Source organism: Pararge aegeria, chromosome 9 (assembly GCF_905163445.1).
Source record: "Pararge aegeria chromosome 9, ilParAegt1.1, whole genome shotgun sequence".
Lineage (NCBI taxonomy): Eukaryota > Metazoa > Arthropoda > Insecta > Lepidoptera > Nymphalidae > Pararge > Pararge aegeria.
Window position 1 is genome coordinate 3,355,346 of NC_053188.1, and position 20,168 is coordinate 3,375,513.

The 20,168-nt window shown below is 35.5% G+C and overlaps 1 protein-coding gene across 1 annotated transcript; it reads right to left on the minus strand.

Moving 5' to 3' along the window:
* Window positions 1–1,621: 1,621 nt before the first annotated feature.
* Window positions 1,622–19,510, minus strand: LOC120626515 (sphingosine-1-phosphate lyase). Its single transcript, XM_039894041.1, has 11 exons — window positions 19,262–19,510; window positions 18,019–18,156; window positions 14,541–14,756; window positions 13,963–14,171; window positions 12,491–12,724; window positions 10,615–10,824; window positions 6,834–6,954; window positions 5,673–5,790; window positions 3,903–4,049; window positions 2,888–3,008; window positions 1,622–1,910 (listed from the first exon to the last, which is right to left on the minus strand). The coding sequence occupies exons 2-11, from the start codon at window positions 18,152–18,154 to the stop codon at window positions 1,794–1,796; spliced, it is 1,629 nt and encodes a 542-aa protein (XP_039749975.1). The 5' UTR covers window positions 18,155–18,156; window positions 19,262–19,510; the 3' UTR covers window positions 1,622–1,793.
* Between the last annotated feature and the right edge of the window lie 658 nt (window positions 19,511–20,168).

A 20,168-nucleotide genomic window follows, 5' to 3' on the forward strand; every position in this document is an offset into this window, starting at 1 on the left:
ACCTATGTCCAGCAGTGGTCAATCAATTGGTTTGAATGATGATGAATGTCGCAATAGTTATGACACGCTTCAACTGACAGCAGTTTACAAATTTCAGAGCGTAAAAAAAAACTGCTCAAATCTTCGTCTACGACTAAACGTTATCCCACTAAGTGGGGTCCGCTTTTAAATATATATATATATATATATATATATATGAAATATGCTTTCATATGTATGGGCATATTCAAGCCCACTTTTCCCGGTTTCCAGCTTCCGATTTTATTTCTCTATTATCAGATCTGCGTTCACTATATCTAGCTAGCACTTTCTTGGACGACAACGGTCGTTTAAACCCGGTCATCCGTACCATCTGAGACAGGCTTTCTGCAACTTATCTCTGATGTCAAAAACACTGATCAACTATTCCAACGCTATGCCAGTTTTAATTGCGAGGCCCTTAATGTATCAAAACTACCTTAAAACGGGTTGGTTTTTAATTTCATCAGCATCATTGCCAAAGCATTACCGCTCACTAAGGACGCAGGTCTCTGAATGAAAAGGGTTAAAGTGCGGATTGATAGACTGCACACGCCTTCCAGTGCGTTATAGTTAACACCCAGGCATTCTTGTTTCATCACGACATTTTCCTTAACCTTTTCGTTTATCTACATCCAATTACAATTGACTTAATAAATACAAGTACCGAGTTGAAAATACAGGAGATTTATAATCAAGGTCAATTCGAAAAGGGTGCGTAAGCGATCGTGCATTATTATTATAATGAAAAACTTTTGCTCCACATCTTATTCCTGAGATCAATACTTTTATATATAAGTTGTCACAAGCATTACGCAGTGACAACCATAACTTCAGCTGTGTTTAAATTTAAGGATTAATGGAGTCACAAATTACTATAGCATTATCAATAAATTTCTGGCCCTAACTTAGCAATTTATACAGATATTTCTCTAAAAGTATTGATGTCAGGAATCTTTTGTTTAAAACGCACATAACTCTGAAAATTTTGAGATGCGTGCCGGGGTCGAACTCAATACCCCCAAATGGCAGACCGAAGCCCTAACGACACGGCTATCACAATTGATAAATAAATAAATACTTAAATAAGTGGAAACAAATACTATAAAAATACGTCGTCAATGATTAATATCATAATCATCGTCATCACATCAAGCTATTACCGGCCCACTATAAAGCACGGGTCTCCTTCCACAATGAGAAGCGGTTAAGGCGTTCCACCACGCTGGCCCAGTGCAGATTGGTGGACTCCACACACCTTTGAGAACATTATGTAGAACTCTCAGGCATGCAGGTTTCCTCACGATGTTTTCCTTCACCGTTAAAGCAAGTCATATTTTAATTACTTCAAACGCACGTAACTTAGGAAGCTTTGAAGTGCGTGCTGGGATTCGAACTCGGCCCCCCGAAAGTGAAGTCGACCGCCTATCCAATGCGCTATCACCGCTTTAATGATTAATATAACATACATTTGTAAATTATAAGTATTTATGTGTATTATATTCGTAAAAAAATATTCCTCAGCTATCTTAGTACCCATAACACAAGCAACGCTTACTTTGGGGCTAGATGGCGATGTGTGTATTGTTGTAGTAATTTTATTATTTATTTATTTATATAATTAATAATTATTTATGGGCTTTTATCGGTCAAAGCTTTAAGTTGTGACACAATTTTTTTTTACTATTATGTTTACTGCAAACCCTTTTCCAACTAACCCCATAAATTGTATATACATAAACGATTTGTATATTTACATAGGTATATATATATGTTTATTCGTCGCTGTCTTCAGGCTTCGGTAAGTAGTACATTGAGTCTATGAAGTGCTTCGTGATGTCGGACACCAGGCTTCTGTCGGGTATGCTCTGTGCGACGCCATAGATCGCCATCTATAAACAACATCACATGACAATATATCTTTTTTTTTGATTATTCTAGTAGGGAAAAGGCAAAGGTGTATCAATGTACAGCATTTTAATCCAATGAATAAGGCATATTAAAGAAAGGCCCTACGACACGATAGTCATATAGCTTGAGCTTGCCGTTTGTCATTGTATACTGATTTCCTGACTAAAAAGTTTCTTGTGTATTTCATTGTTGTATAGAATTCTAAGTGTTATTTTATTTCAGACATAAAAACTATTTTCAACAATAGTATACAGAAACCGATAAGCTATTGCATGGTTAGCACGGTACCACATTATCCTGCACAATCACTTACCACCAGGTGACATTGGGCTTACTTGAAGTGGGACAAAACATACACTAGGCCTAGGTCCAGCAGTGGTACTAAGAGGCTGAAGACATTGATGATATAAAACGCACCATAAAAGAATACATTTATCTCATTCGCTCTCCACAACTCCGTTCATTGTAGGAAAGAGATAGCATCATTTCAGCAGTTATATAAATTTTTTCTCTAATTTCGCGGCTAATATATTTTGTATCCACTATAAGTAAGTCCTTCCCCGCATTCCTAACTAAACAGTAAATGCCGATACAGTACATAGCAAAGTAAGATACAAGAGAGGTAGCCTGTATTGCATTTATATTAAAGGCCTTAATAGGTGTTTACGTGGCGACGTACCGGAACGATTAATCGCCAAGCAAAACGTCTTTGTCGGTAACGTTACTAGCCACGGCCAAAATCCAAGCACGGCTTAGCTCCCGGTGCTCGCCCTCGAACCCGGTATATCCCACTTAAATTACCAAAAAGCTTACCAGTGTGCCACAGCTAGTCAAAAAAAAATACGTATATATACTCATACGCAAACAGTTTCTTTGCTTTTTTTCACGTTTCAGCGTATCACGTTACGTTCCGTTTCATGAGTGCCTTTAATGTTACAACTACGAAAACAAAGCTTACCTTCCCCTGTACGGGCTCGGAGCCCTCTTTGAGGCATATCTTCGCCGCACTTTGCAAGTCCGCTATAAACCGGTCCGCGACGCCAGATTGCGTATGAGCGTGAGTTACGGCAATGTGAATCCTGGGGCAGAGAACATAAGGTACAATTAACATTATAATGTATAAATTAATAAAAAAAAGCCTTTTATTATTCCTTGGTTGACAATTACAGAGAATACAAAAATCCTTACTAATATTATAAATGTCAATGTAAGTTTGTTTGTTACGCTTTCAAGCAAAAACTACTTGACCTATCCTCATGAAACTTTGTACACATATTCTTAGAAGTGTCAGAAGTAATATAGAATACTTTTTATTCCAACATTAAGCTCAGTTCCTTTGGGAGGTTTGAATGAAAGTGTTTGACGATTTTACACCATAACTCCGACAAATTATAACCGATTTAAATAATTATTTTGTACTATAGAGGTTATAATATGTGTTAAATTTTGCCGAAACTGTGGTTGGAGATAGAGGACAGAACTCCTTAACGGACAGCAGCAAACCCCTCATTTAAGGCTTAGCGATACTGAATACTTTAATTATTTTTAGAACTACAATTAAATTTAATGCCACATAAAAAAACAAAATCAAACGCAGACGAAGTCGCGGGCAACAGCTAGTTACATAATAAATACATTAGAAAAATATAAAAGAATATAACGTTTAGAATTATTTTTAGTTAAAAGAAAATAAGACGCGGCTTAGCGATTTAGCTTTCCGGTACGACGTTGCATGATGATGTAAAGTTTAAATTGGACATTAACACAAAATAAAAATAAAAATCTAATACCACGGCGATACAAAATAATTCGTACAGAGATATACTATATGTATTTTATTATAATGTGTACGCACGCACGGAAGATATCTGAGTGAGTTTTACGCGTCTTTCACCCAAAAAGTACTCAAAGCCGTAAAAAAGTTTACTGAAAAAAATTGTAATAATTATGATAAGGGTTTAAAAAATACTCACCCCGAAGGGAACTGCAACGTATTCAAGCTCCAGCCCTTCTTGTGCAACTCATCGGCCAGTTTGAAGATGTCGAAGCGCTGTGAGCCGAACGCCACCACCGTAGTCGCAGGCTTGCCGAATATGAACAACCCTTCGATTTTGCGCACCCTGCGAAACAACGTGACGACAATAAAAAAAACCTATTCAAAAAACCGACTATAAAACTGAGTGAATAGCATATAAACTTGTGTTGACTATAAAAAGACCTTTTCAAGAAGCACACTATAAAACTGGGTGAATATAATATAAACTCGTGTTGACTATAAAAAAACCTTTTCAAAAAACCGACTATAAAACTGAGTGAATAGCATATAAACTTGTGTTGACTATAAAAAGACCTTTTCAAGAAGCACACTATAAAACTGGGTAAATATAATATAAACTCGTGTTGACTATAAAAAACCTTTTCAAAAATCAGACTATAAAACTGGGTGAATATAATATAAACTCGTGTTGACTATAAAAAACCTTTTCAAAAAACATACTATAAAACTGGGTGAATATAATATAAACTCGTGTTGACTATAAAAAACCTTTTCAAAAAACATACTATAAATCTGGGTGAATATCATATAAACTCGTGTTGACTATAAAAATACCTTTTAAAAAAGCTGGGTGAATTCAATCGCTCAGCGCGCAGAGCCATTAAACCAGAAAGAAGAAGAACTTTTTGAATAGAACATCGTGTTGACGATAAAAATATCTTTATAAAACTGACTAGAACTTTTTCCTAATTCTAAGGTTGCATAGCAGAGATCGCTACTAAGCGCCTCCTTTTCTATTGTACTTCTGTTTCTATTTCTCTTTTTTCTTGTATAATTCTTCATGTGGTGTACAAATATTAAAGAAAATATTAAATAAAGAGTAATAATAATAATAATAACAATAGAACACTGGGTGTATATAACATCGTGTTGAAAATAAAAAGACTGAAGGGCGTGGTTGGCGATGTAATATCAGGCTCATGAGGTTTTCGCGGTCGTGTGCGAAAGCGTTCCCGTAACCCAGTCACCAGTGTTTGAACACCGTGGGGTTTAGTCGGTAAGAGTCCGACCTAACCATTGCACCTCCCCGGGTGTGTTGGTATCCATGAGGATTCCCCACGTAAAAAAAAAAAGACTCATGAGGTTTAATACGCGTCAGGTTGATAGACACAAGGCGGCACTTTGCTAGACGTGTTCCTCGCATGCCCTGCGAAGTATTGCGCTATTCAAAATTATTATTATTAAAAAAGATATCATGGTGCCACTATATACCACGTAAAAAATACCATAAATAACAAATATACAGAATAGAAGAGATCGCTATTTAGCGATAAGGTCGCCAAATTGTACGTTATACCTTATTGTGCTGTTGTATTTGTATCTCTGTAAATTTTCTCTGTGGTGTACAATAAAAGTGTATTCATTCATTCATTCATTATATACATCTATTTCTTATTTCATATATATATATTTTTATAACATATCTTCCATGTACTTGTCCAATATTTGTACAATGTTTGTTTGACGAATAATACCGAATAAATTCATTCAATCCTTTATGTTTCATTCATCAACAAATCATTCATTCATCAACAAATCATTCATTTATTCATAAGCATTCATTCGTTCATTATAGTGTAGGTGTAAAGATGCAACTCTGCCTCTATATATCTGGTCTTGAATCATTAATTCAACAAATAATTATTTCGTTCATTCATTGATGTGTAGGTGTAAAGATGTAACTCACTCAGCCTCTATGTATCTGGCCGTGGTGATGATCTCATCGGTCATCTGCACGTAGCGAGCCCTCCCCACGAACATCATGGTAGCCCAGCACGCCGCTATCAGACCTCCCGCTCGACTACCTGGGAAAACATAAGTTTATCACATGCTTATTTGTAAAAGCGCAAATAGTTTTTACTTTTACATATTACAAAAAGGAAATCTCTGTTTGTTAGATAGTTATCGGTGATCTTTGAAACTAAAGAACCTGCGATTTAAATAATACAATTGATTGAGTATACGCTTTTATAATATGATTCCTAAGATAATTTTGGACCTACCAATGCATAAGTTAAAAGAATATGTTAAAAAACATTTATTACAGCGAGGTTACTATACAATTGATGAATTTCTTAATGACAAGGTTGCTTGGAAGCATCCGGCTCCACTTTCATATCTCACAAGATAGAAAAATGAATGTTAAATTGTAAAATGAAAATTGTTGATGTTGGAAAAGAGCAACTGCTGAGTTTCTTGGAGGCTTCTTCTCGGCAGAATCTGCTTTCCGCACCGGTGGTAGAGTCACTACAAACAGACAGTCTTGACGTTTCAAAAGTGCTTAAATTTATCATCATCATCATATCAACCGATAGACGTCCACTGCTGGACAAAGGTCTTTTGTAGGGAGTTCCAAATTCCACAGTTCTGTGCCGCTTGGACCCAGCTACCTGCGACGCGCTTAATGTCGTCTGTCCACCCCGTTGGGGGTCGACCAACGCTGCGCTTACCAGTTCGGGGCTACCATTCCAGCACCTTGGGACCCCAACGTCCATCCTTTCTCCGAACTATGTGCCCGGCCCATTGCCACTTCAGCTTCGCGACCCGTTAAGCTATGTCGGTAACTCTGGTTCTTCTGCGAATCTCCACATTTCTGATTCGATCGCTTAGAGATTCTCCGAGCATAGCTCTCTCCATCGCCCGCTGAGTGACTCTGAACCTTCTTATGAGGCCCATAGTTAACGACCATGTTTCAGAACCATAGGTCATCAATGGCAACATGCACTGTTCGAAGACTTTCGTCTTCTTCTTTAGGCGTCCATAGCTTATATTAGGCCGACTTGAAATAAATGTTTTTTTTTTTTTTTAATTTTACATTATACACACTCATCGCAGACTAGGTACGTACCATTAACAGTGGGGGATCCGTACACACCGCCCGGCCACTCCGTGCTGACGGTGTACTGGTGATGCCGGTATTGGTGCTTGCGGTAGACTATCACCGATGTGCCTTTTGGAGCATATCCGTACTACAAACGAATTTACGAATAACGAAACGATTACTTTACAATGTCATCGAGAAAGTTTAATTCAACTGTGACAAGCGGACAACCATTTTGTAAGAAATATGGTAAAAAGTAACAACGTACCTATATATTTTTAAATATTATATATTTTTTTGAAGTTATACTTCTTTTGGCGCGATGGGGAATAATAATGAGAGTGAATTTTTACGATGCGCGCGCACACCGACACCTGAATTCTACATCGTATAGTTAGTTTTAGGTGGCATGAAAACTATGTTCAAGTTGTATATTCTAGTATTTTTATATTTAGAACACGTGTTTCGTAACAAACAGCGTGAATAAATAAATATTATTACGTTAATACAACGTTTTTTTTATTTAAATAAAATCTTTTTGATTAATTTTAATATTTTTCGTTAATCACTACTGCATTTTAGTTTTTTTTTTCCATACGCCAAAGAAGTATAACTTCTAACGCGTGTACATAAGTACACACACTCTTTTTAACTACTATGTATATTAAAATGTAGTTCGTACATAGTTCATTTCTAAATGTTATAATTCACTTATTTATTAGCCATAAATAAAAATAATTTTAATTAATTAAAATATCACTTGCTTTAACGGTGAAGGAAAACATCGTGAGAAAACCTGCATGCCTGAGAGTTGCCATGATGATCTCAAAGGTGTGTGGAGTCCACCAATCCGCAGTGGGCCAGCGTGGTGGACCTTAACCCTTTCTCATCGTGGGAGACCTGTGCCCTTTAGTGGGTCGGAAATGGGTTTACAAATTCGGTTGGTATAGATGGTATAAATACTAAAGTTTTAAAGTCTTTAGTAGATGAAATTTCGCCAATATAGTGTATTTTAATCAATTTGTCTTTTACAAGTGGCACATTCCCTTCAAACCTCACCACGACTATAGTTAAACCCCTTCATAAAAGAGGTTGTTTTACGGAAATAAATAATTATCGTCCAATTTCACTCGTTTCAGTTTTTTCTAAAATATTTGAACGAGCAATGCACAAACGAATTAGTAGCTTCATGATGAAACATAGAGTTATAAGGAACGAACAAAATGGTTTCCAAAAAGAGAAATCCACCAACATGGCAGTTTTTATGTTAATTAAGAACATAATTTCTCTTATCGATAAAGGAAATCCTGTTTGTACTATTTTTTGTGATATGTCGAAGGCTTTTGATTATGTTTCACACGGCTTGCTATTGAAAAAATGCGAGTATTATGGCCTACGAGGGCCATGTATTTCATGGTTACAAAGTTATTTAAAAGATAGAAAACAGCTTGTTGAAATATCAAGGCTAAATGAGAAACAGGTATTGACGAAGTTTTGCTCAGAGCTTGAAATAAATTCCTTTGGTGTACCGCAGGGTAGTGTTCTTGGGCCACTCCTATTTCTGATATACATCAACGATCTTCCTGATTGCACTAAACATAAATGTGTTATGTTTGCAGATTACGTGTCTGTTATAGTACAATGTAAACAAAAAACTGACAATTCACCAGAAATAAGTAAAGTTCTAGATGACATACATGAATGGCTTCTATATAATAATCTAAATTTAAATTTAAAAAAAACTAAATTTATGACATTTAGAAATAGAAAAATGACTATAAACAATAATACTGTGACATGTGCTAATGAGAATATAGAACAAGCATCTATTATAACATTTTTGGGTATGCAATTAGACGAATTTTGTACTTGGAGAATTTTGTATTTGTACAATATTTCCGCATATTTCAAAAAAATCACTTCTGTACCTTTTTACGAAGCATGCTGATTCTAAAATGTAGATACCTGGCAGCGTTAGTAATTTGAGAGATTTAAAGAGCGGCTTGCATGATTGCATAGGACCTTTGTTGCATATGGCCCGAATACACTTCTTTTGTATTAAAAATATTCTATTGACCTCGGAAGCATTTCCCCAAAGCATAATCCCGTACCGCATACTGGATGCAACGTACCCATGATATGCCAGTAATGCTGTACTTTGATTAGCAATTTTTGAAATTCTTCTGAGAGCAAATACAAACTTATTGATTTTAGTGCATATAGTTTCAATACAATATTGAAACTATATGCACTAAAATCAATAAGTTTGTATTTGCTCTCAGAAGAATTTCAAAAATTGCTAATCAAAGTACAGCATTACTGGCATATCATGGGTACGTTGCATCCAGTATGCGGTACGGGATTATGCTTTGGGGAAATGCTTCCGAGGTCAATAGAATATTTTTAATACAAAAGAAGTGTATTCGGGCCATATGCAACAAAGGTCCTATGCAATCATGCAAGCCGCTCTTTAAATCTCTCAAATTACTAACGCTGCCAGGTATCTACATTTTAGAATCAGCATGCTTCGTAAAAAGGTACAGAAGTGATTTTTTTGAAATATGCGGAAATATTGTACCTTTCAATACCCGTTACCGAAATAAAATATTCTACCCGCGATGTAACACAGCACTCGGTTCTAAAAGTTGTTATCATAATATGATTTTGATTTACAACAAATTGCCTAAAGCTATTAAAGATCTCATTTTGAAATTCAAGGCAAAATTACGTGACTGGTTGGTTGATAAATGCTATTACTCGGTAAAAGAGTTCTTGGATAATAAAATATAATTATTAGTTTAGTTATTTTTTACTTGACATCCCATGTTTATGGTTCCATACAGTAAAATTAATGAAATTTTATTATATTCAGCCGATTATTTTGATTTCATTTATTTTGATGTTTTATTAATTATTACATAAATGAATTTGTTTAAATTAAGATTTGCATGTCATATATTATGACTAAACATGTATACCTACAATGTTTTATGCAAATAAAAGGATTTGATTTGATTTATATGATGATGATGATGATGATATGAAAACCCGTATAAAGCAAATGCAGAAACCCCTATAAAATTCGACTTCCTTTGACATAATTTGACATATTTTTAAGTACTATTATAATTTTAATTCCCACTTCTATATTATTTGTAACTACTTGAGTTGCATGCTGTTAAGCGGAATTTGGAAAGCTAACTATAACATTTAAGACCTGTGTACTAACCTAGCAAATAAATGATATAAATAAAATAAATATAAATATACTTCGACAATACACACAACGCCATCTAGCCCCAAAGTAAGCAAGGCTCGTGTTATGGGTACTAAGATAACTGATGTTTCGCCCTCCCGAGTTCTTTTGTTTCATAATTCTTACATGTATGATAAATTAACTTGACTGTGAGATGGTGACAACAAAAAAAACCTGACTAAGTTTGTCGCCTTTGAATCGCCTTTGTAACATGTTAAATGTATGAACGCTTCACAAGTGCCTGCGATAAGGTCTAAATGAATAAAAAAATTTTGAATTTGATGAATAATTTTATAAATAATATACATAAATACGTATAATATATAGATAAACATCCAGCCACTGAGAAACATTCATGTTCATCCCACAAACATTGCCCAGCTGTGAGAATCGAGCCCACAGCCTTGGACTCAGAAAGCAGGGTCGCTCCCCACTAAACGGCCAACAAATTCCCCCAAAAAAAATTACGTGGACAAAGTCACGGGCAACTGGTGGAACCTATTTGCTAAATTATCAGTTATACCTTGAAAGGACAAGAAGACAAAAATTTACCTTATGTGTATCAGCAGATATACTACTGACACCGGGCAGCCTGAAGTCGAATAAAGGCATGTCGTGACCCGCGGCTGTCATGAACGCCGCTATGAAACCGCCCAGGCACGCGTCCACGTGCAAAGGCACGTCGTACTCCACCGCTATGTCTGACAGCGCTTCTATGTCGTCCATCGTGCCGTACGGGAAATTTGGTGCTGAGCCGACTATCTGAAAGAACGGCCCTTATTTAAATTCTATAATCCTTTAATAAGAAGTACGTACCCTTGGTGTAAGATTTGACGATTTGCAAAAGTGTCGTTTTCGCGTATAGTGCATTATACCGTCATAGCAAAATGCATCTAATGCCACTCGTATTAGACTTCTTCTTTAGAGTTCTTACTTAGATTTTGATGATTTTGTATTTCATGATGTCCTTCAGGTGTTAGTAAGCTTGTGTTAATGTAAAAAATGTCTTTCGTTTGTTTATATATTATATTCTATGTTATTGTCCTTTTTTATGATCATCTTGTTATTGTTTAGTCGCGAGGATTCAGTGACGACGAAGATAATGGAGCTGGCTGAAAACCAGTGCTGAGCTTTTTAGTACGCAGCTATACTGAGCCAGCTCCTTTGTCACACATTTTTTTTTATACTTTAACCAATTTATGACACAAATGTGTGACAATAAAGACGATTTTTATTTCTTTCTTTCTTTAGGCTCTTAAATTCTCTACTAAAGATTTTTATTTCAATAACGTCAGATGCGCATGGTGTCTACGCCAAAACGCAGTTTTTTTTACCGCTATCCAGTTACCTCTATCATTGTCCCCCCTTCCCTCATTACCTCACCTCTCTAACGCATAAAAGCACCCAGTGCATTTTTGACATCGCTACGCATTGCACATTCGTTCAAAAACCTCAGGCGCTGTGAGTACATCCTATTAATCGCAGCCGGCGCGTGCGCAGTGACAGTGTGGAGAAATTTGTGAGTACCTTTCTATCCTACCTTTTCCTAAGGTAAAACAACATTTACCATTGTGTTCTTTAGTTTACCAGCCAAAACGCATTGCTTACCTTAGAATGTATTCAAGGGTAAACTTGAAAGTCTAAAGCATGGAGAAGCAAACGTATGGAGAATAATGGAAGAAAGAATTGCTATTTATATTTCGATATCCTCGATTACCTAAAGAAGGATACGATGTGAGTGTCAGAGAAGTACGAGTATGTACTAAGAATTTACTGCTCCCAAATATGGTAGCCTGGAGGCAGTGTAAATAGCCGCGTAGACCTATCAAAGGCATTTGACCTGGTCTCATATGGAGAAAACTAGAAGTGTACATAAAACCGGAAGTAACCAATATTTAAAAAAATATATACAAAAAATAATTTACGAAAACCAAGTTAACAACGTGCAGAGTTGTACTATCACATACATACGGTTAATAGTTTGGGGTAAAGCAGGGGGGATTAAAATCACCAACGATCTTTAAATTATATATGAATTATGGTAAGAATTACGGTAACAATCGCCTGATCGACATATATACAAACCGGCATAGTTAGCTACAATGCCATTTTACATACATACACAAACTTCAAAAGTGAGAGCGGAGAGAGAAAATAATTTCTTTTAGGCAAGAGATAAAACAAAGAGTGTCCTTAGAACCGCACGGCAGAAGTAAATATAATAACTGTGAAATAATCTTTAATGTGTATAATGTTTTTTTCTAAACTCGCAATGTAAACCAAATAATCGTTAAAATTAATTATAATTACGTACCAATAATAACTATTAAATTAACAAAGACAATTATTAGGTATGAATTGAATATACTAAAAACAGGGAAACAAAAGCGAAGAGCTGCTGAAAAGAAAATTCACTTCAATTACTCACCATACATGTCCGTCTTCCAATAGCCCTTTTAACGGCATTCAAATCAACGGTATAAGTCTCAGTTGACACTGGCACGGTTACAATGCCGATGCCTAAATACTGAGCGGCTTTGTCGAAAGCTGTATGGGCAGTCGCTGGTAAGATCATCTGAGGATTGGTTATGCCTCTACTGTAGGCCAGGTCTCGGAATGCTTTGCACGCCATCATTATAGATTCCGTACCCCCTGTTGTCACCTGAAAAACAAGACATTGATTGGCACATTGGCACATTGACACAGTTCGCAGCGACCCTGCTTTCTGACCCCAAGGCCGTGGGTTCGATTCCCACTACTGGAAAATGTTTGTGTGATAAGCATGAATGTTTTTCAGTGTCTGGGTGTTTATATGTATATTATAAGTGTTTATGTATATAATTCATAAAAATATTCATCAGGCATCTTAGTACCCATAACACAAGCTACGCTTACTTTGGGGCTAGATGGCGATGTGTGTATTATCGTAGTATATTTATTTATTATTTATTTATTAAATGAACCTAAAATATTCATAAGTTCTTTCACAAATACAAGAATAATTTTAGCAGTTGTGGTGCTTTTTATGAGCTCGTCCGTTGAAGTACCATCACGATGCTTATTTCTACCGCTAAGCAGCATTGTTGCAATGCTATGTTTTGGTATGGAGGGCGTGGTCGCCGGTGCAATTACAGGCTCATGAGGCTGAAAACCTTGAACTCAAATTGATGGACACAATCTTGCAGACTTCATGTTGCAGGACGCGCTCCTTGCATGCCGTGTTGCGATGGTTTTCCACTTATCTGTGTCACTTATGGGCCACCTGCTTGATCCATCAATTATCACTACTACTTCGACTATTTACTGTTTGACTTTGACATTACTAATAAAAAAAAAAATAGAAAAGTCATTGTACCTTTACAACAATATGGTCAATATTCTTTGTTTTTGTCTAATGTTGCTAGCCCATTTATCGAGGAACGCTATGGGCTATATGTCAACACGCTTAGAGCAATAGGAGCATAGCACTAATGAGGAATCTTACAAAATCGGGGTTTTATTTTGCTTTGAACATTCAAAGTTTCAATAAAATCATGTATGATAAGGTTGTTCCCCTTTAAAAGTTCTAAATAAAAGTTCGTGACAGCATGTGTCTATATCATCAGTGTCTGGGTGTTTATCTGTATATTATAAGTATTTATGTGTATTATATTCATAAAAGTATTAATCAGTACCCATAACACAAGCTAATCTTACTTTGGGGCTAAATGGCGATAGGTATATTTATTTTAATCTTTTTTTTTCCACGAGGAGACCATTCACTGAAGTATCGTACAATAACGTATATTATTTGAATATTATTTACAGCTGGAATTCTCGGAGAGTTGATAAAGCTGTGAAAGAAGATAGCATGTATCTTCCCCGGAGAGTAAAGTGTATATTCATCAAAGGAGTACTAACAGTTCCACAACATTCTTCGTCCCCATTGAAAAGATTGACGGACATCCGAACAATTTCTGCCTCCATTTTGTTGATGCCGGGGAAAACGTCCGCGTGTAGAGGGTTCGTGTATGCAGTTAATGCGTACGCTTCGCAAGCCACTCGGCTTATGTCTTCATTCACGTGGTACACCGCGCCGGAGACATTGCCACCTTTCCAGTCGTATGAACCTAGGAGAAAAAAAAGTTGGGAGGGCGAAAAATCTCTCTCAAGAACATATCTTTCTTGTTTTAAAGAGCAAATTCGTTTACTTTTCTACCACCAGTTTGTAAATTTAAAATCAGTATTACCGGCCCACTACAAGGCACCGGTCTCCTCCCACAATGGGAAGGGATTAAGGCCACCACGCTGGCTCAGTGCGGATTGGTGGACTAATCAGTAGTACCGAAATTAACTAGCCAATGCCCAAACCTCCCACCAGACCAGACCAAAGTGAAGTGAAGAAATGAATGCCCAAATTTTACCTACCGGTGATCGATCCGCTGCGCCTGGGAGGTCATCAAAAATATCTATAGTAGGTATTTATAGTAAAGTCTTACCCAAAACAAGGTGTTTTCTGATCTCTTCCGCAACTTGTTCAGCCGTGAACCCGTCTTTAGGTAGGTGCCTATATACAGTCATTCCTGATAAACGCTTTGCAACATCTTTCTTGAAGTCCTTCTTTATTTCCGCCATTTTTTCCTCTATCTTTCTACGCACGAAGGGGACTTGTCGGAGCCATCTGAAGAACTCCTTCCGTAACCTTGCTGGGACACCTGTGGATATAGACAAAATAAATAAATATACTATGACAATACACACATCGCCATCTAGCCCTACAGTAAGCGTAGGTTGCAGACCCAGAAATCGAAAGCAGGGTCGCTGCCCACTGTGCCAATCGGCCGTCAAAAAAAATATTATTTTGTAATCTTTATGTAAAGAATATTCTAGAGTTACCTTAACGCTAAAATATTCCACTTTTATAAAAATTCCGCTCTCATCCCAAAAGGACTAAAACTTTTTATTTAGAAAGCGATTTTATTCTCTGGAACTATAGGGATGCAAATCATTGTCTTTTGCATTTTCTAGACACATTCTTGAGGAAAGCTTTACGCTATTTAACATCACTCTTACTACCCTAAGGATTCAGGTGATGGGTGGGCGATGAAACGCGGTGGGTCGTAGTGTGAAAGTTTGTGTGGGACAGAAGAAGTACGGAGACAAATCACGGGGAACCGCTAATAAATAAAATAGACAGAAAAATGCATGTACTGTTGATTCAAACTATTCTTTCACAACTTTAGTAGCTACCTACGTAGGTTTTGTTAGTACGTACTAACTAATGATATCTGCGGCAGTAAGAGTAAAATTATACTTTCAATTGATAAAACCGTTTAGTCATGTCATATGCCAATTAATTAAAATTACGATTCCGCTTTTACGGTAAAACCAAACTCGAAATAAAAGGACACGATGGTCAATGTTATACGCAGAGCGTGACGTAATCAAGAGCGGAAGTAAATTTGTATAAGCAATAACATAATATGCAAGTTTGGTGTGTCTAATTTATTCTCATTGAATATAATTATTCTAATAATTTGAAGAATAATTTAAGTTTTATCTATATTAATTTAGACATAAGCGATATATAAATTATAGTATATCATTATATTATGTATATTTTTAGTATGTAAATATATATAAGATATAATAAACATTGTTTTATATATTTATTGAGCTTGTGACTTTTTATTTACTTTAGGTGCGACTAGGGAGTAACTCAGATTCAGAACGTAAGCGTTACTTCCTTCAGAGGTCTGTGTAGTTTCGCAATTTAAAAATAATAATTTGGCTTGGTCGTAAGTGTACTCCACGCTTCTTGACTTATACGCCAGCTAGTGGCAAATATTATAATCAATTAGGATTATTGGTTTCCAATATTTTCAAACGGATCAGTTGTGAATAAAGTGAATAAAAATTCAGTTTAAAAAAAATAATTAAATTGCATAGTTATTTGAAATTCTCTTAATATACTTGTTTATTTATTTTGTTTACTTTTGTAATAAATAAATTATTAATAAATATTCTGACATAGCAATAAGACCGCCTTTCGTAAGCCGATTTATGCCAGTACAAAAAAAAAAAACGATCTACGCTACTACGCGCAACAGGTAGTATAAATGAACCTAGAAAAGCATGAAGAATCCTAACTGATATTATAAATGCGAAAGAGTCTTTGCTTATTTGTCTGTCCATCCTTCACGCCCTAACTAAGCAACTCATCAACTATTTGTTACAGAGTTAGTTGAAGGGACGAACATGACTACTTTTTATCCCAGCACGGCTAACATAGGCGAGAGATAAAAGTTATACCCCCCGATTATTATCCCCTGCCTGCCATATTTACGTGTCCATCTGCCAAAGCACGGCAGTTCTACTCCAGTATTTGCGTGTCTCCCTATGCGTTCTTTATTTTCCTAACTGTGTAGTGGTCTACAAATAAAGAGTTTAATTAAATAAAAAGAAATAAATAAATTTGCAGACATTTTTTGATGAGTACTGTTATCTGTGTCCGAAACTCTTCATCACATCTATATAAAATATCTATATAGGTCTATTTCTGACGAAGTTTAAAATGAAGTTTGAAGAAAACATGTTAATAATATGATAATATGGGAGTCGTAAAAAATTGAGCACAGGCCGTTTTCCTCATACAATCTCTCACGATAATGAACGTAGGATCTGTTGTTGAATCAGTTTAGTAGTATGTATGATGAATGTTCACGATGACTTGCATTTTAGCGTTCTATTAGTATATGTTGCTTGTTATTTGATACAGTAGCAATTGGGGCCGTGACTCAAATTCGCATTGTTGTTTTCTTCATAAGTTTATAAAACTCACGTTTAAATAAATAAATAAATAAATATACTAACGCAATACACACATCGCCATCTAGCCCCAAAGTAAGCGAAGCTTGTGTCAGGGGTACTAAGATGACTGATGAATATTTCTATGAATAATATACATAAATACTTAAACAGATAAACACCCTGACACTGAAAAACATTTGTGCTCATCACACAAACATGTTCCAGTTGTGGGAATCGAACCCACGGTCATGGGCTCAGAAAGCACGTTGCTGCCCACTGCGCCAGTCGGCGTAGCACTGTATTTGTATTTATCAAAGTCAAAGTCAAATAAGCCCACAACAAACTTAGCCGGGTGTTTTTTTTTTTATCACCATCTCACAATGCTATTTAAAATTATTAGAATAGCAACCTGGTTAGAGCAATAATTCACACCTAAGTATTTTCATCGATTATGTAGTCCTTTATAATATAATAGGACTTTTCTATAAGCTTATGTTTAATACAAACTTTGAACTTTTTAAGAGACATCTCCAAGATGTCAACGGGTTTGTTTAGTTTAGTTTATTGTAGAATTGTATGCAATTTCCTTTAAATGAATTATGAATTTTATGTAACCTAGTGTATTGCACTGTAAGTTTATTCTTACTTCTAATGTTTAAATTATTGCAGTCACATTTAATATTAAATTGATTATCGATCGATTGGACGCTGGCCATTGCCAGACAAGTGAATTGTCCTATGTAAACCATTCCACCCTATTCCCCATGTTTAAGGCACAGGGCAATTAAAAATACAAATACACTTTTGCGTTTATGTTATCATATTTCATATGGGTACAACTTTTGATGAGTATTTTCTCTCAAACAATGCAAAAAAAACTTTTCAAAAACCAGCTGATAGTTCCAGAGTATTAGTATATTATTATTATATAAGAGTTATTAGTAGATATATTATAAATGATATTATAAAGGTGGCAATTTAATAATAACTTTTAATTGTGGTTTTTTTTTAATAGTATTAAAAAAAACCCCCAATTAATGAGGACAAGTATAATAATATTTTAACCCAGACTTGTTTGGGCCAATTTGACTTAAAAGTCTCTGCAAATAGTAGAAGGTAGTAAACCTTCTTTATAAAGTCAGTTAAATAGTTTTTTATAGTACTTACTTTCTTTTGCATTATAGAGGCTGTGAGTCCAAACTATAGCGAGAACTGATGAGGCAGTTATAGTAACAATCTGCCATGGCTCTTTTCCTTCGAAGAACCTGTTTATAGCCTTCAGGGGCAGTGGCCGTTCACTCATGGCTAAAACAACAAAATGATAACAATTTTTTTTTTACATACATCACAAGCCATATTTATAGAGGTTTTTTTTATTGCACTACAAGTTAGCCCTTCACTGCAATCTCATCTATTCTTAGGTGATGATGCAATCTAAAAAAACAGGCTAACATGTTAGGGGTATAGCAGTTATATTAAGAATGCAACTCATCATACAAGTATGCTAAATCGTTTAGCAGCATATCTTTGTTGGTAGAGTGGTTACTAGCCATGGCCGCAATCGCTTACCAAACCAAGGCAGCTAAATTATAAACTAACAAATTGCCACTTCCGGTGTTCCAACTTGGGACCTCACACTTAAAACCACAGTCTCACACCTGCACAAGGGAGGTCAAGGTTAACGGTAATCAAACATCTTTCCCAAAACAGCATATCAAGTCTCAGAAGCCAAACTTAATTTTTATGCTATTATCATCTACTACCATATAAAAATAGGTAGGTACGTAGTCAAGGCAATTGGTACCCATATACCTTTACCATTTATGTTATTACAAAACAATTCCAACAATAAAAGTTTTTAAACCAACCTACAGAATACAGAATACCTATACAATCTACACAATAACTCTGTAAAAAATTAAAAAAAAAACTATTAAGTACTTAATTATACTAATCAAAATTAAAATTAAATAGGTACACGCTTCAGCGGAGGCTAGTTACCACCCTACCTACAAGACAAGCTGCTATACAATATAGGGTGTTTATCAAGAGACACTTGGTGCCTATTCTATTTCTATCCTAAATTTGTACCTACCAACTTTAATTACTATAATTACTGTAAGTAGGTACATTTATAATCTCCAACATGATGTACTTAATCTTAAATACATCTCTGAGATAAGATGAAACTTATCAACATTACATTATAAATACTATTGTATGAATATTAAACTTTGATCATTGTGTGGAAATTCTTTGTATTGTAGGTATTGAATATCTTTGTCATGTTTTACAAATCATATCCCAAGCTTTTTTTTTTTAATAAAAAAATGGGTTGTTTTATCGAAATTTTTCCACGATTCTTAACACAATAGATTATAGACAGTTTATTTAAAAAAAAATTGCTTACCTGTGCCTGTGCACTATAAAAAACACAATCAGCTGCTAATCGCAAAAACTAGTAGTTTACCTATTAGTTTATAATCTTTGTCACAAATCGATCAATTAACTTGTCAATAAAATGTTATCACGATAATTTCAAAAACTCAATTTATTATATTTACAATACTATCCACAGGCCACAGCCACAACTATTATTATTAATCTGAAACTGAAACTAAGTCGGAATTTGGAAATCGGAATTAACTGACAACTGACAAGTGACAACGGCTACTACCAAGTACCACCTACAGGTACAACTGTCAACTGTCAAGTATGCAAGTATTCATGACAGGACTTAAACACCTATTACACTATACGAATTTTAGGGCCCTGGATTCGATACTTATTACATTTTTCTAAATAAAATATAGAACCAACTCAGTTTCAATGCAAACTTTTAAAGATTTGTACGTGTGTCTTCTATGCACCAACGCGCTATAAAAGCCAAAAGAAGTAGTCAATTAAAATACAAAACAGGCAAGTTCTATTTCGACTCACAGAAAGGGTTCCGTACCATCGTACAAGGTACTGTTTTGAGTACAGAACCCGAAAAATAAGACAATGAAGACTTCAGTGAAACAGTATTTTAAGATATTAGAGAAGATCCTCTATAATTTTGAATCATCTTGGTTTTCATCATAAATTTAATTTACTTCATAGGTGAAAGATATTGTGGAGCATAGACACACCACGCCGCTCAAATGCGGGCTGGTGGATCGGGAAGACTATGCCTAATTTAGTGTCAGGATCCCGACATATCGGGAAATGTAATAAACCTTTAACTCTGGGCAACTATCAATACATTATGCAATAGACGGATTGTCTAATAAGCGCCTAAAATTCAGTCCGCAAACTAATCAAGTCTTCAATATTTT

What these genes read in the sequence shown, in the direction of transcription:
- LOC120626515 (XM_039894041.1), bottom strand. Translation starts at nt 18,154, where the DNA reads ATGAGTGAACGGCCACTGCCCCTGAAGGCTATAAACAGGTTCTTCGAA. An exon ending in TTGGAAGACGGACATGTATG is followed by an intron (nt 10,825 to 12,490) that starts GTGAGTAATTGA and finishes CCGTTCTTTCAG; the next exon opens with ATAGTCGGCTCAGCACCAAA. An exon ending in CGGATCCCCCACTGTTAATG is followed by an intron (nt 5,791 to 6,833) that starts GTACGTACCTAG and finishes ATGTTTTCCCAG; the next exon opens with GTAGTCGAGCGGGAGGTCTG.